Source organism: Pagrus pagrus (assembly GCF_965226575.1).
Source record: "Pagrus pagrus genome assembly, chromosome: 12".
NCBI classification, from domain to species: Eukaryota; Metazoa; Chordata; class Actinopteri; order Spariformes; family Sparidae; genus Pagrus; species Pagrus pagrus.
Window position 1 is genome coordinate 29271427 of NC_140196.1, and position 21161 is coordinate 29292587.

The 21161-nt window shown below is 40.3% G+C and overlaps 2 protein-coding genes and 2 long non-coding RNA genes across 6 annotated transcripts; 2 read left to right on the top strand and 2 right to left on the bottom strand.

Annotated features, from left to right (window-relative positions):
• Positions 1–237: 237 nt before the first annotated feature.
• Positions 238–11804, bottom strand: LOC311267140 (uncharacterized protein). Its single transcript, XM_084370008.1, has 11 exons — positions 11769–11804; positions 5458–6146; positions 4346–4428; positions 4200–4253; positions 2737–2804; positions 2372–2592; positions 2224–2262; positions 1789–1848; positions 1507–1566; positions 841–1300; positions 238–541 (listed from the first exon to the last, which is right to left on the bottom strand). The coding sequence occupies exons 2-11, from the start codon at positions 6139–6141 to the stop codon at positions 354–356; spliced, it is 1917 nt and encodes a 638-aa protein (XP_084226134.1). The 5' UTR covers positions 6142–6146; positions 11769–11804; the 3' UTR covers positions 238–353.
• On the top strand, positions 7122–8195 carry LOC311267142. The gene is made up of 3 exons (XR_014623798.1): positions 7122–7230; positions 7538–7716; positions 8108–8195. It is a non-coding gene; the product is annotated as an uncharacterized lncRNA (long non-coding RNA).
• On the bottom strand, positions 8468–11377 carry LOC311267141. 2 transcript variants are annotated; one of them, XR_014623796.1, is made up of 4 exons: positions 10849–11377; positions 10121–10540; positions 9500–9599; positions 8468–8551 (listed from the first exon to the last, which is right to left on the bottom strand). It is a non-coding gene; the product is annotated as an uncharacterized lncRNA (long non-coding RNA). The 2 variants fall into 2 exon arrangements; XR_014623797.1 differs by lacking the exon at positions 10849–11377 and having other exon boundaries at positions 10121–10799.
• Positions 11805–13602: 1798 nt separating the features above from the next.
• Positions 13603–21161, top strand: LOC311266347 (uncharacterized protein). Of its 2 annotated transcripts, XR_014623704.1 has the most exons (7): positions 13603–15338; positions 16077–16232; positions 16517–16671; positions 18075–18131; positions 19439–19752; positions 19941–20203; positions 20588–21161. XR_014623704.1 is itself a non-coding variant. In XM_084368675.1 (6 exons), exons 1-6 carry the CDS (start codon positions 15193–15195, stop codon positions 20804–20806), a joined length of 1047 nt encoding a protein of 348 aa, XP_084224801.1. In that variant the 5' UTR covers positions 13603–15192; the 3' UTR covers positions 20807–21161. The 2 variants fall into 2 exon arrangements, 1 of the variants encoding a protein (XP_084224801.1); XM_084368675.1 differs by lacking the exon at positions 19941–20203.

Sequence of the window (21161 nt, forward strand, 5' to 3'; positions counted from 1 at the left end):
TCTCCTCTCCGTACATTTTGAAGTGGGTCTAAGGGCAGATGATGTTATGATGCCATGTAAAGCCCTTTGAGACAAACTGTTTGTTAAAACGGGCTATACAAATAAAATTGCCTTTCAAAATGTGAATCAAGATTTTTACACATGCCCTTAAGCAATTATCTTCGATCACTGACCGACAACGCCATTCACCTGTCACACAAAGAGTCATGTCAGCTGGTAGGCTAACCTTTTTCCATTGCCATTTATGTTTCAGTGTTATGTTCAGTGCTTGGGATGTGCCTCTGGGTCTGACATGTATTCAATTTTTGATTTATCAAATGTAAAGTTTTTAAAAAAATATTTATTTGGTCTATTTAACTTGCCTTTTGTAATTCTGCCTTTAGCTCCTCATCATCAATCTCTGAGATTTCAGCAGGTGGAGTTGGTTGTCCTGTGATCTGGCATAAAAGTCTTCGGGAAAAGACATGCGGACCCACTCCTCCATGGACAAGACACACTGAAATTATAGTTCCAATTGCCCTGTAGTTGCCCCTGGCGAGTCCTGAAAGTATAACAGACATTTTTTCACTTTTGCAGGATGAAAAGTTCTGCAAGACATTCAGTGGATAGGGATCTACATTGGTTGCAGCGGTTCATAATTCTTGCAAAATGTAACTTAACATTGAAATTAGTTTGTAAATAGTTAACCTATGTTAGTACATATATATTCGATTGACTGACTTTGATTTAACGTCCAACCTAGTTGCAGTTTTCAAATGTGCTGAATGTGTAAACCAATTTTTTCAATGCAATTTTTTTCAATGTGTCTGTGTGTAACGTGGTGTCCTCTCGCGTACATACCTACTGCATCCAGTGCAAGGTTCTTGCTCCCAGACGGTCCCATGAAGAAGCGCGAGTTTAGAACTGATTTCATTAATAGTGTCAGAAACTCCCTGGTCGGTCCTCCATTATCCACGGCTCCTTCTCCCCGACCACAGGTGTCCACAAAAACTACATCTATTTTCAATTTGGGGTCGAATTTTGCTCTTCGGAAGGCTCTAAAAGCACTTCCTAATATATCTGTCCTCAGTACATTGATGTTGTTGGCTGATGGTGGCTTTGATTCTTTATCTACATTCAATGAAAGTGTAGTCAGAATAGCCTGAAGGTTGCATTTGGGGTCTGGAGGATGTCTGGGAGATGTTGAAATAGATGTAGATGTGGTAGATGTGTCATGTGTTGGAGTTCCAGGAGCATGCAGAGGCAGAGAGGCCGTTTGGCCTCCAGTATGGTATCTGTCATTAACCCCGTCAGTGATGTCCTAAAAAACATACAGATAGGGTATTTATATAAGCAGGACATTAAGCAAAATGATTTATCATACAACATCACTGACATGCAGAGGGAATTATGGTCATGTCTGTCGACTGCTATGTCCAGTAACACATCAGGTTTACATTCAGTGAAAATGAGATGCAGCAATCGTAGATCATGTCCATTGCATATCTGCATGGGCTCAAGTCTTACCAACACCTCAGGAGCATCGTCACTCTCCCCATCAATGTCCTCATCATTGTTGTCGGATTCCTACGAATTACACAAACGCACAGACTGCGTCACAGACTCCATACAGTAACGGGACAGTCAATGCTATTATTTCATGTACAGCATCACTGACATGCAGATGGAATTATGGTCATGTCTGTCGACTGCTATGTCCAGTAACACATCAGGTTTACATTCAGTGAAAATGAGATGCAGCAATCGTAGATCATGTCCATTGCATATCTGCATGGGCTCAAGTCTTACCAACACCTCAGGAGCATCGTCACTCTCCCCATCAATGTCCTCATCATTGTTGTCGGATTCCTACGAATTACACAAACGCACAGATTGCGTCACAGACTCCATACAGTAACGGGACAGTCAATGCTATTATTTCATGTACAGCATCACTGACATGCAGATGGAATTATCGTCATGTCTTGAACTTAACCAAAATTGCACCATATATCTGTCATCTGTTAAACACAGGAGCTGCACTGTTTCACACACCTCATCAGAATGGTCACTGTCCTCATTTGTTATGTGTCATTGTGTCAAAAGAAAGATTAGGTCATGGATTACAAAAGAATAGCATGAAGACAATGTAAAGAAAATAATGCAGTGCTTAAAGCCATGAACGCACTACATGAAGCAGTCATCAGTGTAACACAGTAGCTGCATTTCTTTTGGATGTCTTACCGAATCCTCCGAGTCATCATCTGGATCACATATTTTTTTCTGTCGAGAAAAATGACAAACCTCAACTTTATTTTCTTATTCAAGTGAAATTATTGAGGCACTTTAGACTGCAACCAATAACCATATTAATGACATCAACATACTGCACCTTGGGTAAGATGTAAACAGCCGACCGTTGGTTTTTGGTCAACATCCACAGGGATTGAGATGTCCACGGTTTCTGATGGATTACATGTATATTCTTGTGTCCATCAACAGTGCACAGGTTAAATGGCTTGTCTTGGATGATGGGAAAAGCTCTTCTTAGCTCTGAGATGAGTCCAGTGTCATCTCGATTGAGCGTCACCATGATTTTCTGGACTCTCAAGGCTGACAGTTGTTTAGAAAAAAACAATTATCACAATGTATCTCACTTTTGCTGAAGAACAATTCCATGTGAAATCATATCATCTGTCTGTTTTTAGTGTAAAGGGAATATAATTGAGGTATTGTGTTTTAAAGATATTTCAATACCGTGCAGATGTGAATACGTCTTCAGCCTTGGGTCCAAGATAAGTCCCACCCGAAGTGTGACTTTGGTGCTGTTAAAACATAATGGTTATCGTGATAAATAAAACAACCATATGGCATAGCACCACTCAACAATCTATAATAACAGTAATTGCCAAAAAAAATTAAAAAAATACCAAAATGCAGAACACATCTGGGAACCAAGAAATGATAGTTCTAAATGCAGTAAATGCTGGGTGGCTGTCGCTCAGTGGGTAGAGCAGCAGGCGAAACCCTGGCTTCCCTGGGTGGAACTGAGCTACAGACCGAAGTATCCTTGAGCAAGATACTGAACCCCACCATTGCTGCTGGCGTGCACTTGGCACCCTGTGGGGCAGCCGCTGTCGCCAGAAGGGCCCTGCGATGAGCCGTCAACCATTCAGGGATATACCCTAGCCTCCGCCCATTAGAAACCAGGGAAAAAAACCCCCACCTTGGGGATATAGCGGCAAAATCTTCCGAGACCAATATAGGAAAAACCGGCATAAGAAAATCAACTTAACTAAATGCAGTTTTCAGTTAACTCGAAGTTATTTTGATAGTTAAAAAAAAACCTTTTTGGTCTGGAAGAGAAAAGTAAATAATCAGTAGCACCATAAACTAGTTTGGTCCGATAAAATAACTTTGTCAACATCTGACTTTGTAAACAAAAAAAACGTACACATTAATGTATTATATAGTCATTGTTGGTCTGAAAACAACAGGGAAGTAGCATAACATACTTTTCCATTTGCTCAAGATGGCCACTGGTCAGCCTTAACAAGTGTCTGAAAGTGAAATTTACTTTGTGCAGTGTAGCTCACTCACACCTGTTGGTCCTAGTCCTTAATTGTACTTTAAGCACTATGATCAACAGGTGTGAGTAGGGGTTGGACAGACCAACACCCCAACTCACACTGGTTGGTCATTTTCATTTATTGTGCAGCACCACCCCAGATACTTCCAATGATCCTTAACAGAGAGGTAACAGTGCTATAAAATGAGGCTTACACAGAATGACTTAAAAATGCTATCATAAAGCCTACCTTTTAACATGCTAGGATAATGGCCCAATTCCAAACCAAAACCTAAAGACTCCAGCTCTGAACCCCCACTGACTTTATTGACAGCTGTAAGCGATTTAGTGTGAGGAAGGGCTGCAAATGCTATCATTTCAGTCAACAACATTGTGGAAATTAAGGGCTTGCAGCGACTTTGTTTAAAAATTTTGCCGCAAGGATAAAATACACATTTGTTGTGTTATAGTACTGTTAAATGTATTTCTGGTCAGACTACATTTACAAGTACAACAGTTCAGCAAGTCACCGAAGGACGCACTTTGAAATTGTATCCGTCAGGTTAATCACAAAATGTGGATGAAAGGCTTCAGTCTTTACTTAGGCGAAGCATTTAGAGACTGAAGACTAATGCATTAAGTGTATACCTACAGAGATAGGCCAGCAGAGGATGTGTCTTTAATCTCTTCACCTCCTGCACTTGAGCTATAAAAAAAAAGAAAGATTAGACACTTTTAAAGACACTAGAGTGATGGCACAGATTACAGCACATTACATAAATAAACGATTACAAGTACCTATGTCCACATGACAGCAAGTGTACGTCCAAATATTGCAGGGGTACATGATGCTGGCAGTACCGGCACAGCTCCTTGACAACCTGGTACAAACATAGGGACAGAGACATACAAATTATGAAATGCCCAGTTGTTGATATTCCATTTTTTCAAAGTGCTATGTGAAATGCATCATAGGTAAGATCTGCTTTAAATAATGTTCCAAGGCCAGTAGTTTCATATGGTGGGGACCTGGTCTGGAGGGCCAGTGGCAAATTTCATTTAATGTCAACATCTGAATCGTTCTGTTTTGGTGTATGTGTGTGTTTGTATGACAGAGAGTCTGTGAACATACAGTGGTGGCCAAAATTATTAGAACACCTGACAGATCAGAAAATATTGACCTTTTTTTCCACTCCAAAACATGATTTCATTTCATAATGTTCATGAAACATGCAGATGGTTGCTCTGAGCACAACAAATATCAGATGGAGTGAGTCCTACTGTTTTTATCCACTTTTAACTTTAATATTTGTCCACCTTTTGCAGCAATTACAGCAGCACATCTCTTTGGCATAGTGTCATTATATTTCCTGAGAACTTCAACACTAATGCTATCCCATGCCTTCTGCAACTCAAGCCAAAGGCTTTCCTTTGAATGTACAATAGATAGATAGATGATGATTGTGTGACGTTGACAGTGAAATAGGCCTAGCTTGTTTTTTGTAAGGAAAATGACCTAAATCACCTTATGATGGCACTATTCTATGGTTTATAGAGCATAATGATGACTTTGTAGATATTTCATGTGTTTTATGGGTATTCTAATGGCCAATTCAACAAATTCACAAGTGAAACCTCTTAAATATGCCAGGTGTTCTAATAATTTTGGCCACCACTGTACATGTATGAGAGATGCATGTGTGGCAAAGAAAGGGAACTTTAGGTGGTTGGCATTACAATTTTACCACTAATAAGTAAGTGTTCTACTATGGTAGGACAATTGTGTTGACAATGTTGGTCCTTTAATATATTTTCATGATGTAATGATGACTTGGAACCTGTGTGTTAGGATACCCTGCTGTCAATAAATAACCAAAAAAATTACTAAATAACAAGAACAACATAATTACCAATTCATCGGCAATCACAGGCATGCTTTCTTCAGATCTCAGCTCCTCTTGTAAGGGAACAATATATGCAACTGACCGGTTCAGTCCACTTTCATACTTCAAATACTTGATAGTATACCCATCAGGTTGGGGTGGAATTTCCACCAATTCCTTGGATCTGTTGGACCTGTACAACTTAAACCCCCCTCCAGAGTTTAGTGTTGGGTAGGCACCATGGAGGCCTTTAATGAGGTCCAGATGTGTACCCTCTTTATCTGGGAATCTCACTCTCTTCTTGCCCAGTCCACGTTTCTTTAACTCCGCTGTTTCAGTGGGAGTAGGCACGGTCGTTTGGCCTGGCACAGCCAAACAGAAGAAGTCATGCTCCCATGGTATGGCTGTTGGTTTTGATCGTCTTCTCAACGCCAGTGTTTGGAGCCTCCGGTTACGAGTAGGCTCAAACAGTCTGGACAGGGATGCTTGTGAAAAACTTTGAAAGGAAGATGTAGGTCCTGTGTTGTTGTTGCTGCTGGTGCTCGCTGTCACGTTGGGTAGTGTAGGTGGTATTGTGTTTTGGACAGAATGTGTCAGAGGATTTAATTGGTGAATTGAATTATTGTGAGTGTCATCTTGTGCGTTGGAAGAAGACAGTCCTTGTGAACGTAGGATTCCAGCAACTTGTTCAAGGATCATACTGGCATTCATTGTAACTGCAAGAAATCAGAGAGGTAGCTGGATAAATATTTAACCACTTTGAACCCATGTAGCTCCTTCATTGATCAGGGTCCACCAGGGGAATATGTGCTGTCTTTGCTGAAAAGAGCCAGTCTCCAAGATCACATTGTTATCACATCAAATTTTAGTCATTTCTGTATGAGATAGTTTTAGTCCTGTTCTAGTCGACGAAAACTCAAACAGGGTTTAGTCTAGTTTTAGTCAGTTTTAGTTCAAAAAAACAAAGAAGGAGAATAAGAAGTATAGTCTTTTAACAAAGTAACTTTGGTCAATAAGTGTTGGAGAGTGCTGTTGAACAGAAACCTTTTATCTCCATGTTATTGCGCCCCCCTCCATGTTACAGGGCGTTTTACTTGACACATGCTCAAAAAAATAAGATGACACTTACAGCCTCACCCCACACCATGTTCTGTAATGCAGACATCAATTTTAAATATTTGAGCCAAAGTGTTTTACAGAAAGATGATCTGAACAGCTGTTGTATTTACACTTAAAATGTTTATTGTCTTTTCAATGTAATTTTCAATCTATAAAATGAATCTGTGCCTTTTTTTTGCCAAGCTTCTCTCAAGTTTTACTCTTTCAAATAATCAACCATCTACAGAACTTTTCAGTACACTTTTTTTCTGCTTCTTCTTCTCATCATCATTATCATTAAATATTATTATTATTATTATTATTATTAATTATATTGTTTAAAGTGAGCCTCTTATCGTTTAACAGAAAAATACATCATACAAGCAGCAACTTTTGCAGCCTCGTCAGTGTGATGGCGAGTTCTCACTTTCTGTCATCACTAACATGTTAAAGCTGGGGTCTGCAAGTTGGAAAAACCATCAAGACCGTGAAAGATTTTGAAAGTATCCAGCCAGTAAACTCCGCCCCCTGCACTCAGGCCTCTCTCCGAAGCCGCTCCCCCCAAACCATGAACGCGCACCGTCCGAAGACTGCCGAACACCGCCGGCGGAGTCCGAGTCCTCACGAGCGGTGAGGAGGACAGCGCATCATTTTGTCTCACAACGTCCGACTACCAATAACTTTACGATGTCTCATTCACCTGTAAGTAAACACCTAATATAATCAAATTGAACGTATACAACCAACATAGCCATTGCTAGCACTGATAGCTGTCAACTTAGCTTTTTTTAGCATTGAGACATTGTTTTGAAAGTGTGTTTTGATGTTGTAACTCATTGCTGGTTAGCTAGCAGCAGCTGGCTATGCTAACATTAGATATGGAAAAGCTAAAACATCAAGATTAGTGGTGGGCCTGCTACGTGTTTTATTTTTTCGTTTCCCTCAGTGATTCACAGACGAACGTGAATATTGTATTGGACTCATGATGATACGATGTTTTGCATGTTAGAGCTTCCACGATGACAGCATTGTTAACTGATGATGAAGACACGCCAGAGCGAAGCACATCATCCCGTCAGAGGAGGACATGAGTGGAGGCAGAGGCCGTGGACGTGAGGGCGACAGGTCAAGGAGCAGGTGTTCATAGATCGACTAGATCTTCAAGCTCAAAGGATTGCACATGAGCAGGTCAGCATCTAAAGTAGAACATTACTGGTGCTTTTTGTCCCCTGATAACCACCTACAACTATTTGTGTTTGTACAGTATATTGACCAGGCATGTAACTTGGACACACGTGCCCTGTTCAGAATCACATGTTTTGCCAAGTAGTTTTTCACCATTTGAATTTGTGTTTTGGTGCATAACAATAAACACAGTAAGTAGAAACATGTAAAGGAAGATCAAGGGCTGGTCCTTTTTATTTTTCAATGTAATATAAACTGGGACATCTGTACAGTTTTGTCCAGGAATGTATAAAGTATTGACCATTGAAAGTGTGTATGTTTACAGTATTCTGAGGACAGTCGAGTTCTGTTCCATAGAAATATCTAATCATGTTGCTCATCTGTTGCTTTACAGGCCACAATTCAAGGACTACGTTTGGAGCAGTCACATCAAGTGTTGAACTCTGCCTGACACCTATTTATTTGTCGTTCTGTATTTACTCCTTGTTTTGCATTATCTCTAACTTGTTTGAATAAAGTCTTGAAAATGATAAATGCCTTTTCTTTACACTTCCAGCATAAACAACCATCCCATTACAGTTCTTACACTTTACATGATGCACTAATAATAACAACTGAATTAGGTAAGACTCTTGTTTATTCCATTTCTTGTAACACATGTAAGTAAATAAAACTACAAATATAGTATACAAATAGTATACCTTTTATCGTTTACACAATATACAGTACAATTAGCATAAACAACTATATACAGGAAGGACATCCAGAGGTTTCTTGACTGGTTAGGCTGTTGATGTCGGTGCTGTCTCAATCCCCTACTGTCTTGGCAGCGACTGTCCTGTAGAAAGAACACAATTACTATCTGACAGTAAATGCAGCTTTTCAAGGACCTTGAAATTAATTTCAATTTATTATAACACCACAACCTGAGTTGCATTTTATACAGTGACAAATATTCCTGAAAACAACCAGAAATAGTCTCATCATCAGAATTGTGCCATTTACAGTCATTTCATATTTACCAATTCTACTTTTTGAGGGGTGAGCAAAATGTCACTTTCAGAGTAATTTACATAGTTTCACATTCTCATTGTTTTTTCTATGCATTTTTATAGTAGTGTGTACAAGCTCTACTTGCTGGACTTCTTGTTGTACACCTTAGAGTACCTGGCCTAAGAGAAAGGAATGTCATCCTCTCTGCAAAAGATTATAATAATTACAGAAAACTGGATAAGGATGGAGAACTCAATGTGTTTACAGGACATAAAGTTACATGTAAATGTGTTTATGGGGCATAAAAATGTTATTGATTCGCTCAAAGACAACACAGGACTGTTGCTATGTAAAAAAAAAAATGAAGTCTGGGGTTAGGTGGGTGATGGGAAGCTTATGTGATGGTGGCAAGCGACTATTTATGGGGATTGTCAGGTGCATTCTGTGTTTCCTACATTCTGCTGTGGTCAGCTGACAGTCAGATCATGAACTGAAATGCAATGTCTATTTTCTTTTAAAAAATGTCTTACTAATATGCAATAGTCTCAAGCAGTAGGCCAACATGTGACTGCTAGGACCAGTACTTGAAGCATTTTCCTGGTGCAGCTAAAGAAATGATGTAATTCCTTTTCCTATTGTATCCCTGCTAAGGAGCACATTCATGCACATAAAGCAAACCAACTTGATATAAAAGAAGAACACATGCATACATGAAATGTTTCCATCAAAGACACATATTACATGAATAACAGTGGTTTGATCCATGTTGCTATCAGCATCAAGTTACACTCACCTGTCAGAGAGAGACTCTGCAGAAATAGTGGAAACATCAGGGCATGGTTCTGCTCTGAACTGACGCTTCAAGGCTGGAAGTTGATGCGTCCCTCTCATAACTATAGGACACAGAAATAGGCAACATCAGCACATTTCTAAAACGTCTAGTTCAGAGGCTATAAGAATGAACGTCACATGAGTACCATCTTACAACAGCGGCTCACACATACAATGCAAACCACATTCACAGATGAATGTAATCTTCCTATGACCTCTGAACAGTGGACTTGGCCTTTCACATGTGTTGCACACAAGAACTAGTCCGCCCCTCACATACAGCTCGTCTGGCTAATGTCCAAACAGCCCAGAGTAGCAGTGTATGTGTGAACACTGCTGTATGGATCAGATCCACAATATATGTAAACGTTGGTCTGCGTGTAAACGGTGACGTCACATGTAAATATGTTTCATACGGCAGCAGTCTGTTATTTTAGCTAGCTAGCTAACGTTAGCTACAACCGGATAACGTTAGTGTTGGGTGAATACATGCGACAGCAACATAAGGAGCTAACGTTAGCTACGTTGACTACATAATGCAGAGTAATAATACATTTCCCCAACAAAACAAACCAGCTCTTACCTGTCCACCAGAGACACAGCTACCATGGCATCCGTCCTCAGGTCTTCGACTCCTTCAGTTGTCACCATCACTGAAAAGCCGCTCCGATGTTGACTCGTTTTACTTCTTGCACTGTCTAACTTCTTTTCTTGATAGCCTTCTTGAGTTCAGTCTTTCTTTGCTGTCTCTGTTCAGCAGTGTAAGCTGCTGTAGGTACCGCTGGTGATGAGAAGTGTGGCTGTAGTTTCTCTGCCAGTCTCGTCGTAAACAGTCCGTCATAGCTCCATGTAGAAAGCCGGTCACGCGCAATGACTGCTGCGCAGACTCAGCAGAGGGTGGGGCGGGTGGTCAGGTAAGGGCACATTGATTGACAGGTAGTCCGTCCATACAACATCCTCGGGCCGTTAACAAGGATTGGGAGACGTTTTTACAGCCCTGGAGCTGCCAGAGATAATGGACTTATTTTGGGGGTTTTTTCAAATGATTTAATATTTTGATTGCTGTCAGGATGTTAAAAAATGTTATACAAATATGATAAATCATGCTTTTGTACCGAATTGCAGACCCAAGCTTTAATAATCAAAGAAGCTCTGAGGCTTTGTTCTATATGTTATAATACAAGATTTCAGCATTGACCTACAATCAGGCAACATTCATGCGTATTACTCTGTACAGTCAAACTAACCAAAAACTTCTTATTGATCATCAGTATAAAGTTTCAGGGCGGTCCTGTATCCATGGTAACTCACGGTGCCAGAGGGGAGGGAGAGACGCTGAATGAAGCTGTTTACACAGATACACTGCAGACAAAGTCCAGACTATAGTTGTTGTTTCACACATGTAGCACACAACAGGAGACTCTCCGTGTCAGACGAGTTCTCACGTGCTGACTAAACTCAGTTGATAACGTAGCAGCGCGACGAGTCCTTGCTAGCTAAGCAGCTAAAATTTAGCGCCGCTCCGTGTTGAGATCCCGCCCCGTGTGGGTCACTACACTGTCATTGGTCAGGCGCACACGCTGTTAACGATACCATTGGCTGTAGAGTTTGACAATCTGTCAATAAACATCAGCCAACAGTTCTCCTCCGATCTACACTGATCTTCTTCTTCTTCTCTTGGATTTGAATGGCGGCTGGCATCCAGCTTAATGGCGCATTGCCGCCACATACCGGACTGGAGTGTGGAACATTCAATTAGTCTACGTTGATCTCACAATTCGCCTCTGTTAAGTTTGAATGATGGAAATCCGTCGTAGCGACGGAGAACTTTAATCCATGCTTTTTAGGTTTTGATTGACAGATTACACGCACATTAAGCAGAATTGTCATGCATTTTGAACGTCTGACAGACCCCCCCCCCGCGCCAAAAAAAAAAAAAAGCGGATTTCCATGATCGCATTTTCATGAGGGTCGCATTTTCATGTCTCAAAATACTGATTTCCGGAAAAATCACATGCCTGACATACACACATAACTGCTGAAACCCGAATCGGCCTAACAATTCCCCCTGGACCACGGTTTCAGTGTTGCAAAAGCACGGTTGCTTGTGGACAGAACAGTAAAACCGGGAAAAGTTTCAAGAAGGATTTTTGAGCGTGTTGGCTTTTCTTCTCTGATTTAACTTTTTGGAACATACATTAATTCTGTCTCTCATCAAAACGCAGACCTACCTGGAGGACGGTTGTCTTGGTTCTGAGTGCAGTGGAGGTATGTACAGCGCGGGAGTGTGCCAGGGCTGACGTCACAACCCGGAAGTTTAGCACTGCGCATGTTCCCGGAAAAGAAAGTTTTTTTGGTTCTTGTTGTTGTTGTTGTTGTAAACATGCCACATTACATGAACAATGACATACCTATTTGAATATTTTGAAAGGACCAGAAATCAATGTTTACGGAAACCCGGAAGTGAATGGGAATTTCAAATACGCTCTGTGGATCTATGGATTATTATATACATGTTACAATATGTGTATTTATGTAGTCGTAGCCTACCTGTCATAAACAATAGGTTACTAATGTATAAAAATCCACGGGCGGTGAGAATGTGCGTACTGGTACGCATGCTTCAGACCATTAGCCTCCCGTCTGCATAGTCGTTTCAGATTATTGTGATGTTGCGAGTTTGCAAAAAGGATAATAACTGTGTGAATTGGAGAGACGTTTTATTTTTCTTTCATTACATTGTGTTTATAATAACTACGATCAGCAGCAGCTGTCGAACTTCGTCTTGATGCAGCAAGTGTAAGCGTGGTGAACACTTTGTTTAAAGAAACAAGAGGAAATGAAAAAGAATAATAGTTTATTTCTTATGATTATTCCTGCAGTATCACTTGAAGCTACCTCACTTCCATCGATACAGTTTATAATAATCTCATTTTGTGATTATAGGACACAGTCAATAAGGACACGTGTGCGCATCTGGCTGTGGCGCACTGACACCGGATGGCACAAGGGTCTTATCACAATCAATGAATGAAATAATGTAGCCTACGTTGTAACAAATAACAAACTAGTTTTTTTTCATTGCATTTCCGATTGCAATACGATTGAAACTGAGTCTGAAACTGAATCTGTGTCTCTCATCTGGCACTATGATCACTGACGGCAGTTTGGATCAAGTTTATCTTTTTCCTGTCTTGCTGTCAACCCTTGTCGTATTTATGATGGTTTGGTTGTGTATGAATGTTGTATACACTTATTTCATCTGTAACTGTATTCAGTCACTCTTGGTGTCAGTAAAGATGTGTTTTTTAAAAAAAACAGAGCTGCTGGTGAAGTGTATGGGCTGTCGTCTCCAAAGGTGTCGGTGTGTAGTATGTTGATAAAGAAATTCTGCGGAGGCAGGCTGGGTGAAAGATAGAGCAATCTTTATTGAAAAAGATCTCAAGCCAGCGTCCGAACCAGAGTGTGGCCACTCCCTGGTACCTGAACAAACTGGTCCTCAGTACTGGTGAGAAATGACCAGACCCATAAAATATTCAGAGTGAGGAATGGATTTCAGATATGTCCAAATGGCCAGCAATTATATGGCCCGACATATACAATTATCTAATTGAGAAGCCTAGTGTGTACACTACGGACAGTTTGCGTGTATACAAATCTGTAGACGCATATAATTATGTACTTTGTGGTCATGTGCAAAACTTAAAATTTTATGACACGAGTTCAGGGTTTTGCGCTTTGAGGGCAGGTGTCCTGCCCAGCCAGAGACAGGGAGTAAAGGCAAAACCTTATGATGCCTGTGTGTACGTGCACTGGACCCACAATCTTCTTCTTCTCTTGGCAAAAGGATGAGATCCCCTCGGGATGTTAAACAGTTTCCATCCATCCTTTTGCCGATTCGTGCAGTTTACAGCACAACAGCTCCTTGTCTTTTTATTTCTCCGCTGAGTCCACTGGTAAACAAATGAGGCATGCTCCGCTTTCTGCCCCCTGGCTGCGCGCGCATATGTGCGATGACGTTGCACAGAAACGCGTCGCGGTGGAAACTGTACCGATCCTCACAACAACATTCTCTCTCGGGGTGCATGTTCAAAACATTGCTCTTGTAGCCACATATTTAACTTTGTCTGGTTATTAGTACAACCGCGAACAGCGCAACATGTTCCCGAGCTGCGCAAGGACATTTTTAAATGCTAACGGAGCTGATCGTCGTTTAGAAAATAAAACAGTAAAACCGCTAGCAAACAATGGCTTACTGCTACTTCCGTTGAGAACCGGAAGTTACACCCATTATCGTTTCTACAGCAACGACCCCAGGAATAAGGTGGATAGAGACAGATAGAGAGAAAGAGAGAGGAGACGCTGATCGTGACGGGAGACTACTGTGACCGAGAAGGACGCTGGGCATAATGGACAACAGTGCAATAGCCAGCAGCTATGTAACATGAAATCATTACCATCCTTTTGGGCAAGCAATTTTTAAAAGGAGTTTATCTCTGTATATAGTAAGCTATTTGTTTACACTAATAGTAGGCTACAGAAAATAAAATGAAGTTTCCCAAAATTTCCCAGAGCTGTACATTTGGACAACTTTCAGCACATTTGCTACTAAAAAGCATTGTTTGCAATGACAAATACCATTAGCACAGGTGCCAGGATTTGCGGTGCTAATAACCTTGACCTAACCTAAGTCCGCCAAATCCACTCGGCGGCCATCTTGGCACCGCCTCCAAAAGCCAGAAGAGAAGAACAGGGAAAAAAGACTTTATTCATACCCTGGAGGAAAATTCTAATTGTCCAGTAGCTTACATAACTTAAAATTCTATGATGTTAAATGCCAAGTATAATGATATGATATGTGATGCCTTCAGCTTACACCCCATCCTCCCCTTAACCAAAAATAGCATTGTGAATCTTAATGGCAGCAGGAATGAAGTGTGTGTATTGGAGTGAGAGTCTTGTGTAGAGGGTGCTCAGGGTCACCCATGATGGCCTTCGGCTTACACACCATCCTCCACTTAACCACAGCCTCCAGCATCTCCGCCTCCTCTTCCATCACAGAGCTACATTCCTTGATGAGCTTGTCTAGTCTGTTTCCGTTTCTGTCCCTGACCCTGATGTTGTTACCCCAGCAGGCACCAGACCCCTATCTAAATGAATGGGGACATGGTAAAATCCACGCTTTAACGTGATAGCAGGACAGAAAAAACATAGGCCTATATCCAAAACGTATATGCACATGTCAAATTTTGTCTGTTAACTTCGTTTTTCCTCCATATTTTCAGACAACCAATTCCTGTACCCCAACAGTTCTTGGATACAGTTGCAGATGTATTAGAATCTGTCAGCCAAGAATTGATTCAACAATCAGCAGATACAGAGATTACAGAGCAAGCTATCAACAGAGTGGATAGTGTGATTGAAGTTTTGTCAAGCTTTCCAGAACTGCAAAATGCTCAAGAAATCTTTGAAAAATTATACAAAGTCCTCGAGGAACTGCAAGACAATGGATCTGTCATCTTCTACATTGCCCAACCTGGAAGACCTGCATTCCACATACCAGAAGAACAACTACAGTTACTATTAGAATTTAATTTCAGTGTTCCAGAAATTTCCAGGCTGTTCGATGTGAGCATCTCTACCATCCGCAGACGTATGGCACAATATGGCTTAACAGTCATGGACACTTGTAGCAGCATTTCCGACACGGACTTGAGAGCAGAGGTGTCACAGTTTCTGGCACAATGTCCAGGTTCTGGCGTGAGGGTAACATGGGGCTATCTCAAGTCAAAAAGCATCAGGTGACTATTATGTTAAGCTGGCACGTATGTGTATGTATGTATGTATGTATGTATGTATGTCTGTCTGTCTGTCTGTCTGTATGTATATATATATATATATATATATATATATATATATGTGTGTGTGTGTGTGTGTGTATATACTGTACATATTTGTATATATATATATATGAATGAGTAAAGACATCCACAGCCTCGTCTTGTAAGTTCGATCACCTTTGTATTCTGAATTATCGCTTGTTTCCTCTTTAGTAGAGTGATTTTCTTTTGTAAAGTTTTTCCCTGTTTATTTTCTAGGTAAAGTGTATTTTTTCATAGCCTTGTTTCTGTCCTCCCTTTTGGAGTGATTTTACTTTCGTCCAGTTTTTCTAGCCCATTGAATAGTGCATTTAAGTTTAAAGCCTGTCTTTGTTTTTCCTCCATTTGGAGCGCTTTTCTTTGTACCCTTTTTATAGTTATTCCTCCGTAGAGTAGAGAAGATCAGTATATTATTTTATCCTCCCTTTTGGAGTGAATTTTGTTTGTCTTGTTTTGTTTTATTTTTTGTGTTTTGCGTGTTTATTCTAGTCTAGTCATTGAAGGTTTTCATAGCCTATTGATTTGTCACGCTGTCCAATGAGCAAAGAAGACGATCCTTCAAAATAAAAGCTTGGTTGTTCGTTAACTCTCTGCATCTGAGTCCTCTTTCTAAGTCCAGGCCTGACACATTTAATTTATTGTCGCTTTTCCTTTGTAAAGGGTACAATGGCGCAGAATTCGCGATGCTATGAGAGCTGTTGATCCCGTTGGTGTAATGCTGCGTGGAATGCATCAAAAACTGATTCCAAGACGACCATATCAAGTTGCTGCTCCTCTGTCACTTTGGCATATAGATAGGAATCACAAGTTAATCCGGTAAGCAGCATTGTTCTTTATTTACTTTATTTGTGGGGTACTTGAATCTGTATTTAGCATCTACAGTAACATTTCCTACTATAGGGGTCCAAAAGTCTGAATCATTAAATGTATCATTCCTGAATTATGTGTTCATTGTTAGTCTTAAACTTTATTTATCTGTCTGTCTTAAATCAGCCTTATGGATGTTTGTGGATCTAAAGTCATATTAGAGGACAAGGCTCCTTAGGATCACTGTGTTGGAGTTGTAACTACACAATGGCTAATGATATCTTTTATGATAGATGGCGAATTGTTGTTCACGGTGGCATTGATGGCTACAGTCGCAAGATAATGTTTCTTAAAGCGAGCACGAACAACAAGGCATCTACAGTTTTCAGCAGCTTTTTTGCAGCTGTCAATGAATTTGGATTGCCAGAACGGGTTCGAAGTGACAAAGGTACTACATGTAACATGTTGCGTGTTGTATGTGTATGCAGGGGTTGAAACTAACTTTTTGGCTTACCAGACAACTGGCGAGTAGATGAAAATTTTTACTAGACAAACAGATTTTTTACCAGACAAAAATATTAAATTGCCATTTGTTAGAATTACTTTTTCGTATGTCTGTCTAAATTAATTTTCAATCATCGTAATCGCATTGTGTTTTTTCTCTTCACAATATTTATTAGCAGCATATATACAGAAACATTTTTCACTTCATTCACGTCAGAGAGTTCCCCCTCAAAGGTATTTCCGTCCTTCGTCATGAAATTCCACTTCTCATTAAATTTCCGAACATATTTAGCCGGTTTTGACTGAGACAAGGTGGGGGCTGAGACGCTGTCGGTCGATTCATCCTCCGTCCTCGTTTTTTTTCTTGGGGGCTGCCCCCCCACAAGAAATCTCCACATAATGGAGTAGCTAAATCGGGAATGTGGAGGGAAAAAATAGTTTATACGCTGCGGTAGGGCTGCAAGATTATGGCCAAAATGATAATCACGATTATTTTTATCAACATTGAAATCACGATTATTAATCACGATTATTCATTATGTTCGGTAAAACATATCTTTTTATTGCATCTTTATTTTTTAAACAAACCGTATGTGAACAAGGCTTCAAATTGAAACTTATGATAATAATAATCATAAATAATAAAATAAAATGTACCCAAGTCAAAGGGCAAAAAATAAATATGCCATTGCAGAGTGCAATCATAAAGTGTAAACAAATAAAAAAATGAAGCCTACTACTTGCCGCTACACAACAAGCTGACAGCAGCTACTAGCTGTTAGACCGCTACAGAGACCGAGGAGACGCTAGCATCTCCCGAATCTCTGCGGCTTTCCAGTTGCTCATCTTGACGTCCGCGAAAAAGTACGAACAACTAGCTGTGGGAAGTGGTGTTGATTTTCGCGGGATCATCTGTGATGACCCGCCTTACTCTGCCTCTGATTGGCTTACCCCGATTCCTCATTCCTCATGCCTAATCCTAACCGCCAATGAGAGGCGTCCATCCCAGAGCTCACGGGAGACGTGTTAAGTTGCTGATCAAAACACACAACTTCCTGTCTTTGCTGCTTCACATGAAAGCTTCTACACAAGAAAGATATGATGGGCTTTTATTTTTTTAGATTACTCGCGTGGCGAGTGGTATTCATAAATTACTCGACAAATACAGAAATTACTCGCATTTGGCGAGTAAAACAGCTTAATTTCAACCCCTGTGTGTATGCCTTCGTGAATTGCGTTCTAAAGATCATAATGAAAAAAAAAACTTTTGTGCTTTTAGCCTAGATTCTGTACCTGTATCATTATACTGTATTCTGAAATTTCTAATGGAGAATTTAATCAATCAAGGTGGAGAAAACATGGATGTAGCACGATACATGTTGGAACATCCAGACAGAGGACCCGGTAGGCCTATTATGTATATGTTATTACTTAAGTCAAAGACATCCAGTCAATATCTACCAATATGCACCATTATATAACAAGTGTTTCTGCCCAAGAAATGTAATTGGTCAACGATAAATTTAGAACGTGCAAAAATCAGAATGACAGCACACCTGACTCATCACTTAAAATCTTACTCCGCCCTGTCATGTTGTTGTATCCATCTCCATGGCAACATGGGTTTTTTTATTTTCTTTAAGGAACGTTATTTATTACTCATTAAAAAAGCTGTCTCTGATACTAGAGCAACTGAGGCATTTAACTCCGGAATAACCTTGTTGACATGCCTCACCTTGGCCGATGCTCTCATACCATACATTGAATGAATGTCCACCCTGTTCTTTGAGTTGCAATTCTTTGAGCTGCAACACAGTGGGTTAATTGCAGTGTAAACAAACAAAACACCGGCATGATGAGTGCCTCCGCGCCACGAGGGTATTCTCCCTTCCCTATGTGTCCAAACTCAAGTTCAGACAAGTTTAGACCGCGGTGAATATGTTTTAAAAAATATGTCATGGAGATGAATATTTTATTGGATAAAACAAAAGCGATTACCTCAATGTTTTTTGGGTCTTTTTTTGCTAAATTTGGCCTTTTAAATAATCTGGAGTAATCGAAATTTTTATTGTAATTTTTATCATTCTATTAGCTGTGACAGTGACATGGTGCTATAACTTCAAATACATCCAGAGATTGCGGTTGTCGAAGCTTCGTCTGTGAGAGGAAAAAAATCATCTTTGTTCTAACTCGGGCAATTAAACTAAGCATTTTTTGTTTATTTGTGCTGTATTGATTTAGTCTGGGAAAGACCACGATAATAAAAAATGAATGTCAGCTGGGACTAGAAAATCCTTTCTGTTGCTAGGTTGTATTAAGGGTCGGATTATTTGCTGTAATGGTAGGTTCCATTACACATAGGAGTCTATTGTCGTGACAGATTTTTTCTCAGTTATTAGTCAGACCCCATGTATTTCCATGGAAACGGTAAACACAATGGCAAAAAAAACCTTTCAGTTTTGAGAGCAAATTGTCCATCAACATGAATATATTGTAATTATACCTTTTTATTTTGTTGGTAATACTTGTATAATCATAATTATTGACTGTATTGTAATTCTAAAAAAATGTCCTATTTAGAATGTAATAAAAATAATGACATATTAATCTCATTGAATTACACACACAATATGTTTTACAACAACGCTCTCTGACAGAGTTAGTTTGTTTAGTGGATTACCTGTTGTTTACTCTTTCTTTCTTCCACACAGAGCGAAGGAGCCACATAACGGGAAAGAGTGTCCACAATCAAAGAATAGAGCGCCTGTGGCGTGATCTGTGGTGTATAGTAAGCTCCAACTACTATGCAGCCTTCCGCCACTTGGAGGACATTGGCGAGCTGGACCCAGACCTTGACATTCATCTAATCTGCCTGCACTATGTGATGATTCCAAGGATCAACATGCACCTTCAGCTGTTTAGAGACACATGGGATAACCATCCTATGTCATCTGAGAGCAACAAGTCTCCACAACAACTATGGATATCTGGTCTTCTGTTGAATCAGGGATTACCCACACACATGGTGATTAATCATCTTGACAATTTTCATGACAATCATGTAGTGCCATTGTGTATGGACCATTTTTATTTAATGTTTGTTTTTGTTTTTTCACATGACTTGGATTACAAAGTGGGAAAAAAAAAAATCTGAACAACTCATACTTGGTACACTCATATACAGGGTTCTAAATTAACTTTTTTAATCACCAGCCACTGTCGCAAAAATGAAATACCGCGATATTAAGAAGCCCACCGTGGTGCATGATGGGCCACCGCCATCACCGCACGTGACCTTACCTCACCTAGCAAGCTACCATCCAGGTATTGAGGTGCGGCCGCCGGCGCCTCCTGCCACACAGAGTCGCGGAGCAGCCGACAGCTTGGACTCGACGAAGCCTTTGCTCGAGTCGGCAAGTACAGCAGAGACAGTGACAGACAATAGATGCCTCATGCATCGCCGGCCAAACTGGCTAGTAAGTTTTTATTAACAACCGGCAAAATGATTTATAATCCGCATTTGGCGGATTAGCGTTAATTTAGAACCCTGCTCATATACTGTATTTTTGGAAGGCAAAGAAAATGATGTGGGCACATCCCACATCATTTTCTTGATTTCTCATTTTTTTGCTGAGTTTGAAAAATCTGTTTGTGCAAAACTACCCAGTTAGTACCAGAAACAATCGGCCAATAACTAAGTCATTCCCTTCAATATTATAAAAATTTTAAAACCATCACACTGGGTCAGGGAACTAATGGCACTTGAAATGCATCTGATTTCAGTCTGTAGCCTAATATGAAATGTGTGTTACCCTATGAACAAAACTAAATCTAACATTTGAAATATGATTTCTTACCAGGTTGATGATCACACATTTGGCATTGACTGGGACGGACCTGTAGGTACTGTCGATCCTTCAAATCCAGTCACTGTCCCCCAGGCTGACGCACCACTTCAGGCAGCGATTGAGGCCCGACTCCAGGAGACCATTTACCCTCTTCAGCCAAGCCCATGTTTTGGGTTGGACTTATATGTTAAGGCTACCCGAGAGGTGCAGGTTGTCATTGGACAACCTTAGCTGTAGGTTGGTATTTGGCAGGATATAAGAATATGAATCTGCTTTTTTTATTTTTTATTTCTTTTTGTTATTTGCCCTTTTCAAAACCAGAGTAATGTACTGTAACATCAGTCATGCTGGTGAAACTGGAAGGAGGATTCATTGGTGGCTGCTGCTAATCTTCATGACCACGCACACAAAAATACAAATTAGTGGCACAGCAACCCCATAGCGTTTTGATCACTGCTGCGCAAAACAAAGGAAAATGTTATTTCATTGAGACCCCACTTGCTTAGACAGCAACTGTCGAATAAAGATGAAATGTTCCTCCAGGCTGTATAAGCTAGAAGGGGAGATGGCAATTTGCTGAACTCAA

What these genes read in the sequence shown, in the direction of transcription:
- LOC311267140 (XM_084370008.1), bottom strand. Translation starts at nt 6,141, where the DNA reads ATGAATGCCAGTATGATCCTTGAACAAGTTGCTGGAATCCTACGTTCA. An exon ending in CTGTGATTGCCGATGAATTG is followed by an intron (nt 4,429 to 5,457) that starts GTAATTATGTTG and finishes TGTTTGTACCAG; the next exon opens with GTTGTCAAGGAGCTGTGCCG. An exon ending in ATGATGACTCGGAGGATTCG is followed by an intron (nt 1,849 to 2,223) that starts GTAAGACATCCA and finishes TGTAATTCGTAG; the next exon opens with GAATCCGACAACAATGATGA.
- LOC311266347 (XM_084368675.1), top strand. Translation starts at nt 15,193, where the DNA reads ATGGCACAATATGGCTTAACAGTCATGGACACTTGTAGCAGCATTTCC. An exon ending in AGGAATCACAAGTTAATCCG is followed by an intron (nt 16,233 to 16,516) that starts GTAAGCAGCATT and finishes CTTTTATGATAG; the next exon opens with ATGGCGAATTGTTGTTCACG. An exon ending in AGGGATTACCCACACACATG is followed by an intron (nt 19,753 to 20,587) that starts GTGATTAATCAT and finishes ATTTCTTACCAG; the next exon opens with GTTGATGATCACACATTTGG.